This window comes from Bacillus rossius, chromosome 3 (assembly GCF_032445375.1).
Source record: "Bacillus rossius redtenbacheri isolate Brsri chromosome 3, Brsri_v3, whole genome shotgun sequence".
Classification (NCBI taxonomy): Eukaryota; Metazoa; Arthropoda; class Insecta; order Phasmatodea; family Bacillidae; genus Bacillus; species Bacillus rossius.
This window is the reverse complement of record NC_086332.1, coordinates 64,610,670-64,625,959: the sequence shown is the minus strand read 5'-3', so window position 1 is coordinate 64,625,959 and position 15,290 is coordinate 64,610,670. Positions and strand designations below refer to the sequence as shown.

The following is a 15,290-nucleotide window of genomic DNA, read 5'->3' as shown; positions in this document are numbered from 1 at the left end:
TGATGCAATAATTTCTTCCTCTGTGATCACTTTATAACTTGTCATTGTCAATTTGCAACCAACTGTTAATGTCTTCTTTGTCAACATCTGAAAACCCATCAATATTTTTAAAAATGACTATAAAATAATATACCATACTTGCTTTTTCTTCTTCTTCTTCTTCAATCTTCTTTTCTGGCAAGTCACACACACCAGGCTACAACTTTTTCCATAACTTTATTAAAGTTTCTCTTCCAACCTGGTCCCAAGCTTCCACAATCATATAAATAACAGTCTTTACGTTAAAATATTTCAGCATCAATACCATGCTCTCCTTTGTCCTCTACCAGTTGACTTATCATTTGCCTTTAGTACACTTTTTCTTTTATAAACTCCTTAGTCTATCGGTTGAACAAGAAAAGTTACATTAGGTGGTAAAAACTTCACTTAAATGTTATCTTTGACTAGTTAATTGACAGACAGATGCAAAGGCACATTGTCAGTCAGCAAAACAGCCTTGGTGGGAAGGCCACAGTCCTTCAAATTTTTTTTACTGACAGCACATAATTCTTGAAAAACCATTGTATTAAAATGTTACTAACCATCGAAGAACTTTTTTTGTGAGCTGTAAACGACAGGCAATGGGTCTCGTCTCACATTTTTCAATGCACTGGTTTTTTTTAGACTTCCCTATTATAAGGAGAGGAATTTTGTGCTTTCCTGACACATTACTGCAAGCCATTATGGTGATATGGTCTTTCCCTTTTTTTATACCCTTCTGCTGAATCTCATAATTTTGGGGCTAGCATTTTATTCGGCCATATTCTATGCAATAAACCAGATTCAGCATTGTAAACTTGATCTGCAGTCAGTTCTTCCTTTTTAATAAAATCTTCAAACACTTCTTTTAATTTTTCTGCCGCGTCAACATCACCTGACAAGCTTTCTCTAGTGTCTGTAAGTTGACGCACACCATGGAGTTTCTTCCATCTGTCCAACCACCCCTGCTAGCTGTAAAACTCAGATCTCCATGGGGCAACTGTTTATTCAAAGTCAATGCTTTATGTTGGATGATGGGTCCATAAATCGCCAAACCACATTCTGTTTCAGCACGACACCACACAAACAATGCTTCATCTTGAGTTTCTAGTTAAGCAGTTTTTGCTTTACACAGATTATCCAAACTGTGCTTGGAAATCATTTTGAAACAAAAGTCTTCAATGCATTTTTTGTTCTTTTTACAATCAGATATGGTCACTATTCCTTCTCCAAACTCAGCAGCAATGTTCTTAAACGTTTCTCTCTTATCAATTCTTGTCAATGCTTCCAACCTTTTTTCTGTAGTCATAACCATGTTTTTACATTTCATTGCCATCACAAATGCGCTAACGAAACACAGCAATACTAGAACAGCATGCGAACACTACAGAGATTGCAGTGCAACTGAGGAATGTTGTCTCTAGGTCTATGTCAAGTGTGTGGCAGGAGAGGGTAGAGTCACCAGTTTGCTGTGTAGCAACAGGTGCAGTGAGTGCATGAACTTGCCCGCTGACAAGTGAATTAGAGTCATGTACCTACTGAGAATAGTGCTATAATGTCAGTAAAACAAGTCTTCATTTACTAATTTTTTTTTCCAATACTGGTCTGGGTTATCTGGACATCCCAGTTAACATACTACTGTATGTAGTATTTTATGTAATTAAAAATAACAGCTATAGCTAGTCATTTTATGCTACATGGATACTGAATTATAATGCAAAATGATTTTATCATAAATTTACATCAAAAATGCTCCTTATTTAGAACTATTCTTGTGACAGGCTATGGATACAGGCAATCTGAGTTGCTCAAATAGCTTGAAAAATTAAAATTTTAAATGCTTCCAGAGAAGCTCAAATTTGTATGTTGGCTAGAGATTTTAATTCTTTGCAGTGTTCACTGGAAACTTCTTGAAAAATTTTATTATTTTTCTTCTCATTGTAACTTTTCCTCTTCCTTCCTATCTTTGTTCCATAACAAGTTAATGTGAGAAACCTCACACAATGTTGCCAACAGATGAGCTGTGCTATGGAGAAATAGATGACCAACTAGACTGGTGGATGCTATACACGTTCAAAAAAATTCATGTTACTAAAAAAAAATATTTTTTATTGGTTTTTATACTGCCATTTTTACATTTTAAGTATGAGGGTCAAAATATAAACTTCTGACCATATAACATTACTTTTTCTGTGTTAAGAGATTTCTGTGTAAATCTATTCCAAAAACCCTCTCTTTCATTTTTTGTAAGAGTGCAAATTGTGGAACCAGATATTTACTAAAGATTATTTTTCAATATGTTAAAGGTCATACAAGTGAGAATTTTGAATCCTTGCATGATTTTTTACCAATGTTAGATATTATCAAGAAAACATCTTTGAGAAAATTTCAGTAAAATATAAAAATGCAAGACAGCTTTTGTGACAAATTTACGGGAATAGCACTTAAATAATAGTAGTGACAACAAAATCAAATAGTTAACATTTCACGTGAGATCACAACTTAACCATTCCTTTAGAGCAAGTCAATATCTGCAAAAGCAGTAGTACATATTTCTCATCAATTAATTGTCAAAATTAATGCATAATTAATTGTCAAAATCAAAAGGTGCCATGGTTGGTAAAAACGACCAAGCAATAAAAACTCTTTAATAAAGGCAACTGTTTTCAATCAAAGTTTTTTTTTTTTTTAATTTTGTACATTTCATTAATACTTAAATACTGTACAGTAATTTGCAAGCACACGACTGGCTTAAAATGTATTTTGAAGTTGAGATCTAGTTATCTGCTGCCAAAGGGACACGGATGAAAAAAGTCAAACACTCACAGTCCCAGGCACTCCACGAATTATCTGAAAAATTTCCCACGTTACAGGTTTCGCATTGTTACAAAACCGGTAATATCTAAGGATTTCTGTGTTCACATGAATCTTAGTCATTGTTCATTGACATCTGTCCTCGTGAAAAACCAAATTCAGTCTTGACTGGATGAATGTGATTCAAACATTTTTTATACCCACTTGTCACAGGCTGAAAAAAACCTCAGTATGTCAAGAACTACAATCCAATCGCACAGAAGTCCAGCAACGGTGCAGGTGTTGGGAGTCTGACTTGTTTAAATAATCGGGCACTAATTGTTCCACATCCGGTGGGGATCCGGGAGAGTCAGATCCCGCTGACAGATGCAACCACGCCTCCCGAGGAGACGGGAACCCAGGGCCAAGGAGCGCTCAGAGGCCGTTGTGCAGCTTCATGTGCCGTTTAAGGTGGCTGCGCTCGGAGAAGCACTTGGAGCAGGTCTGGCACGCGTGGGGCTTCGCCCCTGTGTGGATGTTCATGTGGATCTTGAGCGTCTTGCGGTACGCGAAGGCCTTGGAGCACAGCGGGCACAGGAATGGTTTCTCTCCGCTGTGGACCTGCAATGAGGGAAATTTTAAAATCTGTTTATTTAACTAATCATTCCTAAGCAAAAATACACAACATGGTTCAGTTTTTAATTAATTTATTTAACTTGGGGCATCAACAGCAAGGTCATCAGAGAAAGGTTTCTTTATAAGTTTTGGTTGTATTTTTAAAGACTTTTCAAAGAGTTTGAAAGCAAAAATTCAACAACCAAAGCCATAATATTATTATGAGTTAAGATTGTGTGTCTCATTTTCAGTTTAACTCGGTTTCATAAGGCATTCGATACATGAGTCAATATAATGTTCATAAATATATTTACAAAACACAGAGCACATGCATGATAGCTGATAGTCAATCATGGGTAAGTACATAAATGCTAGCCAGCTCTTCAGCAGATACTACACAGTAAAAAGTCTTTAATCTGGAATTCTATAGGTCGCAGCATATTTTAGCTGTTGACGTTCAGAATTTTTTCGGGTGGATTCAGGCAGTTGATATTGGCTGTGTTACTGTGCTACCGCCGTTTTTAGTTTGCTCAGAGTTTAACCTTACTTGTCAGTTTCAATTTTGAGGCAGTGGTTCCTGTTTTCTAGCATATTTTCACTTTGGTATTCCAGTCAAAACTATATGGACATTTGATAATCTGGAAATATCACTAATATAATAAGGCATGGTCCTGGACATGCAGGATTAAGAAGCCCTTCTGGTCAATAGTGTAATTGTGTTCGTGAGGCAGAATGATAAGTGCAACGCTCGCTGATGTTCCTAGCATGGTATTGCCTCTAAGTGCAAGGCTCTGAACTGGTGCGCAGACTTTACGTCATGCAGAAGTAAATATGAGATTCGAGCAGTAACCATAACACGTTATAGTGGATAAATAAAGATAAAGGTGTAATGCAAGTCCCTTGAGTGCTTTCAAAAATCTGTACTGGGTGTTTAATGGCTAAATAAAATTACGAAAAAAAGATTTTACCATTGTCACTCTTCTAAAAATAGTTTAAAAATAAAATACGGAAACAGAACTACTCATCCTCCCTCAAGGTTTTTCTAGATGCTTTCCGTAAACATATTTCACTCGGATATCTAGAGCAGTTTTCAAATCACGTGGTTTATTTTCTGAAGCTATGCGGGGCCCGTAAGACCTTCCTCTGTATATGGGTGCTTATTTTTTTAAACATAATTATTTAATAAGAACCCTGACCTTGATTCCAAGACCCAAATACTTAACAATTACTACTGGCCACTGCTAGAATTCAATATCATTTAAACTATTCTATTTTTGTGAACATTAAAAATTCAAAGACTTTTCAAGGCCAAAAAGCAAAGTTAGAACTTTTCAAGGCCTTGAAACTACATACTGGGAGATAAAAAACCATCTACCCTCTTAATGTTGCATTTTTTTATGTAACCCAGAGTCATTGTGTAATAGTAGTTGTCGTAGTTGTAGTTGTAGTTGTTGGTGTATGGGTAAGTGCCAAAGAGATGATTAGGACAACACAAACTACATCCATGTCTTACCTCTTATTCCAACCCAGAGCCCCCGCACCGAAACCCGATGAGTTGCCGACTACGCTACGGAGGCTGACCCGCCACTGAACCACCTACCTACATATCACTGATACTTACCCACAGGAATAAGATATCTGGATCTCACAATTGCAGAAAGCCTTGTGCATACAGTTATACGTTATAATACTTGATTAGCATCTTGCAAATAATGTTTTATCAGCGTATGATGAATATCATAAGATTAAATGACACTTAAAGTTTCAAAAGCACATCAACCTACCATGATCTTTTGAGCACAGAAATAAACAGCTCACAGTTTTTACTTGATTTAGGAGGCTTACTGTATATAGATAGGAAACATTACTACAAATTGTTATGTTTTTTTTATCTTTTTCTAGAATGGCAACAATGATGCATCAAATAACAAATGCAATCTAAAGTAGTAAAATACATATTTCCCAATCCAATAAATTCTAATACAACACTAGTACATTAGTTACCCACTTTCAGAAAAGAAGCAAAAAATAATTTAGTCTCACAAATTCTAGTAAATGGTGACAGTAATATTTCTTTCCTCTCCTGTGGTGCCATGGTGGTTGAGAGAGGTCACTTGCTTCATACCAAGACGATCCGGATTCAATTGCAGACGGGTATCAAACTCAGGTTTTGGGGAAGAGATAAACTTGGCAGACGTTGAAGCGAGTCGTTGAGTTTACCCTCAGGGTATTCCCCTTTTCCGTCAACCATTGATTCTATCGATGATCTTTTCTCATCTTATCACCCCTCATCATCTCTGATGACCTCAATGTCCATGATACCTTAAGCCCATTCATTCATTCATTCATTCATTCACTCATTCATTCTTTCATTCATTCATTTCCTTCCCCCTGTAACTCTTCCAAACAAAAAAAGACAGGCTTACAAGTTTTTCTTTTACATTGCCCTGTCTGCCCTCAGATATTTTTTTTTGTTTCTATTGAAACTTAATAGATTGGTGATAAAATTGGCTTATGGGAAATAAAATCCAACCATCTTGTTTTTCCACTTATAAGCCACAGAATGCCGTGAAAATTCATATTACTCTTTATGGCGCTCGACAGGGCATAGGACATAGCTTTAGGCACTTGCTGGAGTCGAAGTTCATGGAAAGTTGTAATTACTTATTATGACAGATGTAGAAGCCCTCGTGAAATAATCGTAATTTATTTCTAGTGATTATAGACTTGACTTGAGCATGATGAGAGGGAATAAGATGAGAATGAAGCATTGAGAGAATTAATGGATTCCAGAAACAAGTGTATATGTACTAAGAAAAACTGATTCACAGCAACGTCTGCCGTGTTACCCTCTGGCGAAAAAAAACTGTTTCAATCTCACCGGGAAAACAAAACCTGGATGGTGTTGGTGGGAGACAAGCAAACTGACCGCTCTCTGGCCTGGTACTCGACAGAAGCACTAGGCCTGGTGCAAGCGCAGCGGGGTAGGGAGTACGTGCCTTGAGGTGCTCCTTGAGCGTGGAGCGCTGGGTGAAGGCCTTCCCGCACGTCGAGCAGCTGAACGGCTTCTCGCACGAGTGGATGTTGAGGTGGTCCTTGAGGTTGCCGCGCAGCGCGAACCTGCGGCCGCACACACAGCACACGTGAGGCTTCGCGCCCGTGTGCAGCATTTCGTGGATCTTGAGGTTCCCCTGCTGCGCGAAGCTCTTCCCACACACCTGCAGGCAGGGCGCACAGCCGTGAGCATGGCCGTCCAGAGAAACCGAGGTCCCCGTGGAAAATGATTTTGTTGGGCCCTTCCCTATTAGGTATTTAATGTACAACTTTAAAAACCAACAAATAAAAAAAACTTGTGCGCGTGGAGTACATAAGTGAAACTTCTTGCTTTTTAGGTAAAGATAGAGATAAATTATTTTCATTTTCGATCAAACTATCCACATGAAAATGAATAATAATTATAAATTAATTTGCACAAATCAATAACTCTTTTCCAAACGAATAAATGAAGTGTAGATTCTTTAAATAAAATTTAAAAAAATAAGGCAGCATCAATTGTCAGCCGTTACGAAAACTGAGTAGTCTAACACAAGCAGTGTTATGAGAATTCCGTAGCATCACTACTTCGTCATTTCTACCTTTTCCCTGCCGCCTTCCCTTCCGGCCGTTACAACTAGAATATAGCATGCTACACTACGTACTATCCCCCTCCTTGACGTTGTGTTGGGGATCTTTAAGGTTTCACAAGGATATGAGAAATGAACAGAAACAAGGTGTGATTCCGTCTGAATATAATTACTCCATACTTGGGAAACTTATAATAGATATTAAAAGAATATTAACATACAATATCAATTACTTAATTAAATAGCTCTCAGATATATTAAATAAATATGGGCCGGCCCTAAATTAGATTATAAAAAGGTTTCATTTAAAAAAATACATAAACCAATAAAAAAAATACAAATATGTTTAAACCATCCCAGTATATATTCTTAAAGTCCAGAAATGATGTTTATCTGAGGAACTTCGTCGGACGGTGTAATTTAAGAAAGTTCAAAAAAGGTTAATAGATACAGTAGCACCGGAGGTTGGTGCTTCGCTTCCCGGAGATCAATCGTGAATATGATGCCAGGGCGCCTGTGTGTTGTTGAGGAAGGGTGGTGAAAATGCCAATTCGGCATCCGGCTCTTGGACCCTGTCTGCAAACAGTCCGAATCAAAACTGTTCAGAACTAGTACTCAGACAGTTAACAAACTGGGCATAAAAAGCCCGCAAAAGGAAAGGGAGGGGGGGGGGGGGGGGGGAATGTCGCGGATTGTAACTCACCAGACAGGGAAGTTGGCTTCTAGATTCTGAGGCGTCGCCAATCTGGATCTGGAGCTCACGAATACGCGGCTGGTGCGGACGTTTCCACCATTTCAAAAAGAAATTATTTAAAATAAAATAACTATTATGCTGTGTACTGTACAGATGGACTAAACTATATAAATAAATTTCCAGGGATCGCATCCCTTGTCTAATCGACTACATCGTCGGTTGCGGCCGGATGGAAGTCTTGTAGTGCGTTGATCCGCCGATAATCACAAACAGTCCGTCTGGAATCGCAACGCAAAGTGTCTGCCGAAGAGCCGCGTCTCGTAATTAAAAGTAAATGTTCAATCCAAAGTGGAGGGGGAGACTGGGGGGTCCGGACCGAATGGTTTCAAAGTTCCCCGAGTGGGAATCACAAAAAAAACTCTGACTTTGAAATCTCGAAGTTGGTAGCAATGGCCGATTTTAGCGCTACCTATTGAGGGGTGTCTGAAATAAAAAAGAATCGACTCGCCCGAGACATTTGCTATAGCCTGGGGCTAAAGCCGCAGTCGGGTGCTGCACTCTGGCGGCCTACAGGGGAAGGTAGCTGTGAGGTTAGCAAAGTTGCCACCAGATGTCGCGGGGGTCAGCTACACAAGCTAGCGACAAAAGAAGTTACTGTTTCTGCCGCTAGATGTCGTGTGTGGTCCATACTTGCACATATTTTTTCTATGGTAAGTCAGCCTTGAAAACGGCCAACGCTTGGCGGGTTTCACTAGAGGACAATGATCCTGGCCTAAATTATTAGAACCGGAGGGAGCTGGGAGGGGTGGGGGGTGCAACGACGCTGGGAACGAGCGTCCTAGCCGTGACTTTCGAGGAGAGAACCTAAGACGTATGCGTGATGGTAAAAGCTATGGTAAGCTCGTCTCTGAGAAATGGTAACAACTCGTCCAGAGCTGTTGTATGCAGTTTTAGTTATGTAGTGAATTAATAGGTATTACAAACCAGGGACGTGACTGCAAGCGGGAGAAATGTCAAACGGGCTACCAACGATGTCTTAGATTTGCAAAAGATCAAATAGGTCCCTGAGAAAAGATGCCTCAGTCTACTGGCACAAAGTTTAACTACGTAGAGTACACCAGCCTAACAAAGTGTAAATCACCCAATTGTAACTAAATTATAAAGAAAAATAAAATTTCCAAAAATAATTTAAAATTATAATAACAATAAAAAAAGTGTCGAAATACCTAATTTCCGGCACAACGTCTTCCCATCCCATTCAACTGCTAGCACATGCGTTCGAGTGGCATCACTGCTGATGCAATCTCCTGCTCTACCGGTACCCCACCACGTACCTAACTATTCCCCTCATGCGATAAGAATTTTCGTAATATTCGAAAATTGTTGCCCCCTCAGTAGAGAAGTTTCACTTCAAAAATCCAAAGACTGCATACATGATGGTGGCAATAACTGTAAAAGTTCTCTATGCGTATCATATTACTTAAAGTTTTCTATGAATTCCATTAACAATATGCTTGTAATTTTCATCCTATCAGGGTAAATTAAGGCATTAAAAAAACTTGAACTCCACCAGGGCTCTCCTGGTGCTCGGACCCCAGGGATTTCACCCCTCCCCATGCCCGCCCTCTCGATGACCCTGGCTGCTAGCATTCTCCTCCAGCTCTCAAAATTTAATAAGGGTTGCTAAAACACAAAGTACAGTGAATGAAACATCTTTAATCCAACTTTTTTATGGTTCAACAGATTCTGTAATCAGACGCCAATGAAGCCACTCGTATTACGGTATTTTCAGGTGAAGTCCACTTTTGGCCTGGGGCTTTCAGGTCTCATTGCCAGAGTTTTTAGTTCACTCAAAGTTTATTTTTAATGTCGGTTTTGATTTCATTAGAGTGCTTCCTGTTTCCTAGAGGGTCACATTTCACAGTTTTACACTTGGCAAAATCGCTGTCCCAGTATCATCTGTGCTATTGCAAAATTCATGGGTGTCAAGGAATTTTTGGTATGTTGTGTCCTCATGGCCTCCTCTACCTATTCTTATATTGCATCTGTCACAGGCATATTTCTGGTTTTATTTCCCCTAGGTCTATGTAGTGATTGTTCTGGTTTTGCTAAAAAGGCTTCTGTTTAGATGAAACTTGGCAAACAGAAGATCAACACAGTCCCAAACGAACTAGTGAGAAGTGCGGACGATGGTACTATTGGTATTGAAGGGAATGTTGCGCAGACAGTGTTGATGACAGTGATGTGTATGATTTTTTCCAGAAGAGTGTCTGGTTCTAGTATGTATTTACCTATCTTTGATTACGTAGTTTTTATCTATTATTGGTTTACGGGTATTATTATGTTAGGTGATGTAACCCACATTTATGTTATTCTTTTAGCAATGACAAATTATTGCTATAAATTCACTAATCCTGTATGGTCATGGTCCAAAATGTATGGAATTTAAAACCTTTCACTGTAGTTTTTTTTATGTGTAACATCTTAGCTCTTAGAATACAGCATTTGGTAGGAGTAATTTGGTGAATGGAGTGGAAGTTGAATGGAACGGAAATATGTAACCACGGAGTTGCCATATGTGGCGGATGTCACAAACCAAAGTTCACAAAGACAAACGGAAACTTTATAACATTAACTGTTTAGTGAATTTTAACAAGATAGACAGTAGTTTAGTAAAATTCCTTGACAAAAATCAGCTCTAAAGTCAGGGTTTAATATTTTTTCAAGTCGTTTTCGCTTTTATCAGAGCCGTTTCAATATATAGTTTAACCTTTTGCTCTGCAAATTGAATGAGTCAATAGTCAACTTAGCTGCTCCAGCAGCAAATTATAGCAGCGGGTGCAGAAAATGTGTGATTCGTGTCCACACACCAAAGTTGACAAAGACAAAGAGAAAAACATAATAGTATTAAATGTTTAGTGAATTTTATTAAGTTGGGTAGTATTTTAATAAACTTCTTTGTCAAAAATTAGGTCCAAAGCATAGTTTAGTATTTTTTTTATTCTTTTTGTTTTTTTCGGAGCTGTTTCATTACATATTTTAAAATTTTGTTCTGCTAATCAAATGATTCAACAGTCGACGTAGCTGCTCCGGTAAAGAGTTATAGCAGCTGGGGCGGAAACTATGCATTATTCGCGTCAAGAAATGTAGTTCAAAATACAATTTGGATTTATTTAATATGCTTGGCATTATTTTTAAGAATTCTACGTTAAATTTATTGTTCAAGTTTCAGATTATAAGAGTATTCATGCATGAGAACGGATGAATTTGCTCTTTACTGAGGTTAGATGTTACAAATCTCTGGCAAGTAGTGAAAGACTTGATTACATGTTTTCTCTTATATGATGAGGGTCCTGGGTTTGATCCCAACTACTGGCATGACTAAAATTTACGAGCATCGAGTCATTATCTAAGAGTCCAGTACATAATCTTGGAGGTTCCATCACCATGAATCTCTGTAGATAATTTACATCACCCCCTATCAAACAAACTGACATTCCCATTCCTTTTTGTAATCACAAGTATACTTATGCAAATGAACAATTGCAGTCAATAAATTTTTATATATATTTTTTTATAAATAAAAAACTATTTTTATTTTGCAAGTTTAAACATGGAGAGCATAGTGCAAACTGCACTATTATCAAAACACCACCACAATGTTCAAACCATTTGTTATTTTGACATGACAAAAAAAGCTCCTATCAAGAGTAGTGAATTTTGGTGAACTAAATAAAAACAACTTAACTTTCGGGTCCTGTTCTACCCTGCGGGGAGTGACTTAGTAATAATTTTTATTTGTGGTGTTTTGATTTGGTAATTTTGTTTACGAATTTGTTTAAGTGATGAGAGAAAGATTGGATCCACTGAAACTTCCCTTCAAGTGATGCAACAATCTGGGCTACAACCATCACTGTGTCCTACTGAGGACGTGATGTGATAGGGCAGTTGCCCGGCCCAAGAGCTGACCTTGCAGAGAAAGCGTTTGTCGCCCGAGTGCACGTTGTGGTGTTCCTTGAGGGCACTGCGCACGGTGAAGCTCTTGTCACACACCGAGCAGGCGAAGGGCTTCTCCCCCGTGTGGATGCGCTTGTGGCGCGCCAGGTTCGACGACGAGGGGAAGCGCTTGCCGCAGGTGTCGCAGACGTAGGGGCGCTCGCCCGAGTGGATGCGGCGGTGGATCTGCAGGTCCCCGGCTTGAGTGAATGTTTTCTGGCACTCGGCACACTGGTGCGGGCGCGAGCCGGCACGCCCTCGCCGCACGCCCTTCGTCCTCGGCCTGGCTGGCTCCTGCGGCGCTCTGCGACACCCACACCGCACCCTGTTACAGTGCCTCCCAGATACAAGGACACTTTTAACTTCATGCTACCAGTTTTCTTCTAGTTCTGATGTGTTACCGGTTACAACGGAAGTACGACAAACTATTTATATGATAAATATTGTGATATAATTGACATTTAGTAACTTATAGAAGTCGTTACACAATGTTTGAATTAGCTGGAATGCACTATAGTAAATCAAATCATTTACTTCTCAAAAACATTTATAATTTAATTACTTTCAATTTTATAAAAAAAAAAAATAGTTGCTTAAAATATAAATTTCATTTCATACATACACAAACAAACACAGTGTGTGTGTGTGTGTGTGTGTGTGTGTGTATGTGTGGGGTATATGGAGTAAAGTGCGATACTTTGGTAGGATTTCTGGTAAGCCAATTGGAGATAACAAACATTGCATTTAAAAAATTATACTGTACAGCACAATAAACGTTAAGCATTCATTTCGACATAAGATGCCTACAGTTAAGTACATTGGTACCTAAACAACACTATTTACTGAAACTCGCACACACACACAGTCTACAGCAAACTTACATGGCGTCCGGAGTGTCTGCAGCATCGCTTGCCTGGTCGCTTGCGCTCAGCTCCTGGGGGTCGGAGCTGCACGGCTCCAACTTCACCTCTTCCACCAGGCTGACGTGAAGAATGTCCTTCAGATCTTTCACGTCATCCGCCTGCACCACCAACACTCTCACATACTTTCAGTACAAACTAATAGCCTGTCCCTGTTTCTAAAAACAAATAAAAACAATAAGTTGCAGAGCAAGCAACATCAAAATATAAAAAGCCTTGTTTATAGTTTTTTTACATCTAACATTCACACACAGAGGCCTAAGAGCAAAGGGGCCTCCAAAATTATAACGAGCTCCGACTAACTTGGACACCAACTCACCTCCAAGTCGAAGGAACTGCACTTGGAGATGAGTTCCCGAAGCGTCACGTCAGAGTGCTCGCACCTCTTCCTGAAGTCGTACGAGCTGTCCAGCTGGAGGCAGCAGCCGTCGCAGATCTGCGCCGGGAGGCCGTCGCCTTCAGCTACCTGGGGAACACACCTTGCCGCAGACCACTACGCAAGCACCTGGGTACACCCCATCATTCTATAAACAAAGATACAATAATGTGTATCAACTTAAATACCAAGAATATTTAGTAATACTTACTAGTTGATACTGACTACTGATAAGTTTAGGAGGCATTTTTAGGTTTTAAATAATAATGCTGCGCAGATTAAATTGCGTTCTGAATTTGGTAATCATTTTGTTACCACACATCCAAGTTTATCCCTTGATCTTGGTGGCATGATTATGTATATATTGATCCTGTGGTGCATGATGCTTGCTGTTTTAATTTAATACGTCAAAAGATCCTGGAGGTAACCATAATTAAAATATCACAATACAAACAAATTATGTCAGGTCTCGCAGAATTTTTTTTTGTATATTATATTACAATCATAATTCATTGTTATATCAAAAGTTTTTTATTATATACAGGATATTTGACGTAATAAATTAAAACAGCAAGCATCATGTACTTACCACAGGATCAATACATATAGGATTAGGCCATCAGGATAAACTTGGATAAGTGAAACAGAATATTTATTTTTATTTATTTATTTTCATATTGTTTGACCCTTTTCTGGGGTCTGAGATCTGTTCACATCCTCAGGCACAAACAGTTGCAACAACATTTCAACTGTTGTCTTTGGAAGACTAATTTTTTTTGTCTGTGTTGTACTCATTGTGGTGTCAAGAATGTGTTTGATCACATCGCTGGGTTTACCTGTGTGTCTCTACTTTGTTGTTGTGTTGTCCATTTATCAGTTCAGTTATCGTTGGGTTATTCTGTTAGTCAGTGTGTTGTACAAGGTTGTTTTTTGTCTTTATTTACACACAGTCTTGTCGTTAGCCCACTGTCTGTCTGTGCTGCAATAATATTTTTAATAATTCCTTCCACTGTATTCTCTGTGCTGTCTTTTGTTTTTAATTTTTTAACAATGCCTGGTTTTGTCTTGTTTTCTGTGTGCTTGCATATTTATCTTTTGTGTCTGTTATTGAGGTTTCTAATGGCATGCAGTATCATTAGCAAAGGTGTATGTCCAAAACTGCATCTTGACTCCATCCTCATCTCAAGAGCCAAAGAATGTGGTTGTATGTCGATGCAAAGGTGAGTTACTTAAGTTTTCTTCATATTTTATAGTATTGGTAATGTTTTATTTCATAAATATATATCTGAAAGGAAAAATTATCACACCTGTTGCTGATTGTTGGGGAAAAAAAAGTTTTGTTAGGTTATCAGATAAATTAATAAAGTGTATTAAATATACATAATACATAATCAATGTAGCTGATCTAACCTACGCAACCGTTCACATGGTTTTACAGTATTTTAAATGTAGCTTACCTAAACTAATTGTAGAAATGAATTGACCGTATTTTAAATGTAGTTAGGCCAACTATTTAAATGGTAAATTATTGATAAACTACTTGAAATAGTGCAATAAAGCTTTATAGAATGATTAGAAAATGTGTCAGGAAGTAAAAAAAAAGTTTGGATTTTTATGTTTTTTTTTCTCGGATTATTTCCTAGATAACTATCGATAAAAAAAAAGGCTAAAGTACAGAAAGTTAGTAAAAAATGTTTATACGCACCATTACAGAAGCGCACATCATGATTCTATCTGAAATCTGCACGGGATTTTTATGGTCACTGTCCCATCCAAAAATAGGAAACAATTTGTCTTTCTGGGACATACACAAACGACACATTTTCTCAAAAACGTTGTTGCTCATTATTAAATTACGGAAATTTGTTTTACGAAATATTGGGTTTCTAAGTGTAAAGCATTGATAAAACACAATGATCATTGAGTTTAGTTATACAGCAACGATAGTGCTCACAACTGTAAACAAACTCTTCGTCAAACAACATAATAAACAATAACAAACATGACATTTACTTTATAGTTTGGCTTTAAGCGTTTGCTGTTTGACGTTATACTTGGTTGATAATCAGACAATCAGACAGTCTTAGCATTTGTAATATCCCTTAATGGAATTCTAGCTGTAGGCTTACGTGAGCTGTTTTTCTACTTTTCATGTTCTTTTTTACATTAATAGCCAATTTATTTAAACACTGATTTATTTGGTCATATATTATTTTAAAAAAAGCACACACGCTTATAAAAGATAAGTATTTTAC

The 15,290-nt window shown here is 38.2% G+C and overlaps 1 protein-coding gene across 5 annotated transcripts; it reads right to left on the bottom strand.

The window, feature by feature from the left end:
• Nucleotides 1-2,681: 2,681 nt before the first annotated feature.
• LOC134530811 (zinc finger protein OZF-like) lies at nucleotides 2,682-15,228 on the bottom strand. Of its 5 annotated transcripts, none has more exons than XM_063366034.1 (6): nucleotides 14,741-15,215; nucleotides 12,979-13,125; nucleotides 12,621-12,784; nucleotides 11,713-12,043; nucleotides 6,426-6,546; nucleotides 2,682-3,432 (listed from the first exon to the last, which is right to left on the bottom strand). In XM_063366034.1, exons 1-6 carry the CDS (start codon nucleotides 14,954-14,956, stop codon nucleotides 3,278-3,280), a joined length of 1,134 nt encoding a protein of 377 aa, XP_063222104.1. In that variant the 5' UTR covers nucleotides 14,957-15,215; the 3' UTR covers nucleotides 2,682-3,277. The 5 variants fall into 5 exon arrangements, with proteins under 5 accessions (XP_063222104.1, XP_063222106.1, XP_063222102.1 ...); XM_063366036.1 differs by having other exon boundaries at nucleotides 12,621-12,760; nucleotides 14,741-15,212; XM_063366032.1 differs by having other exon boundaries at nucleotides 6,426-6,644; nucleotides 14,741-15,211.
• Between the last annotated feature and the right edge of the window lie 62 nt (nucleotides 15,229-15,290).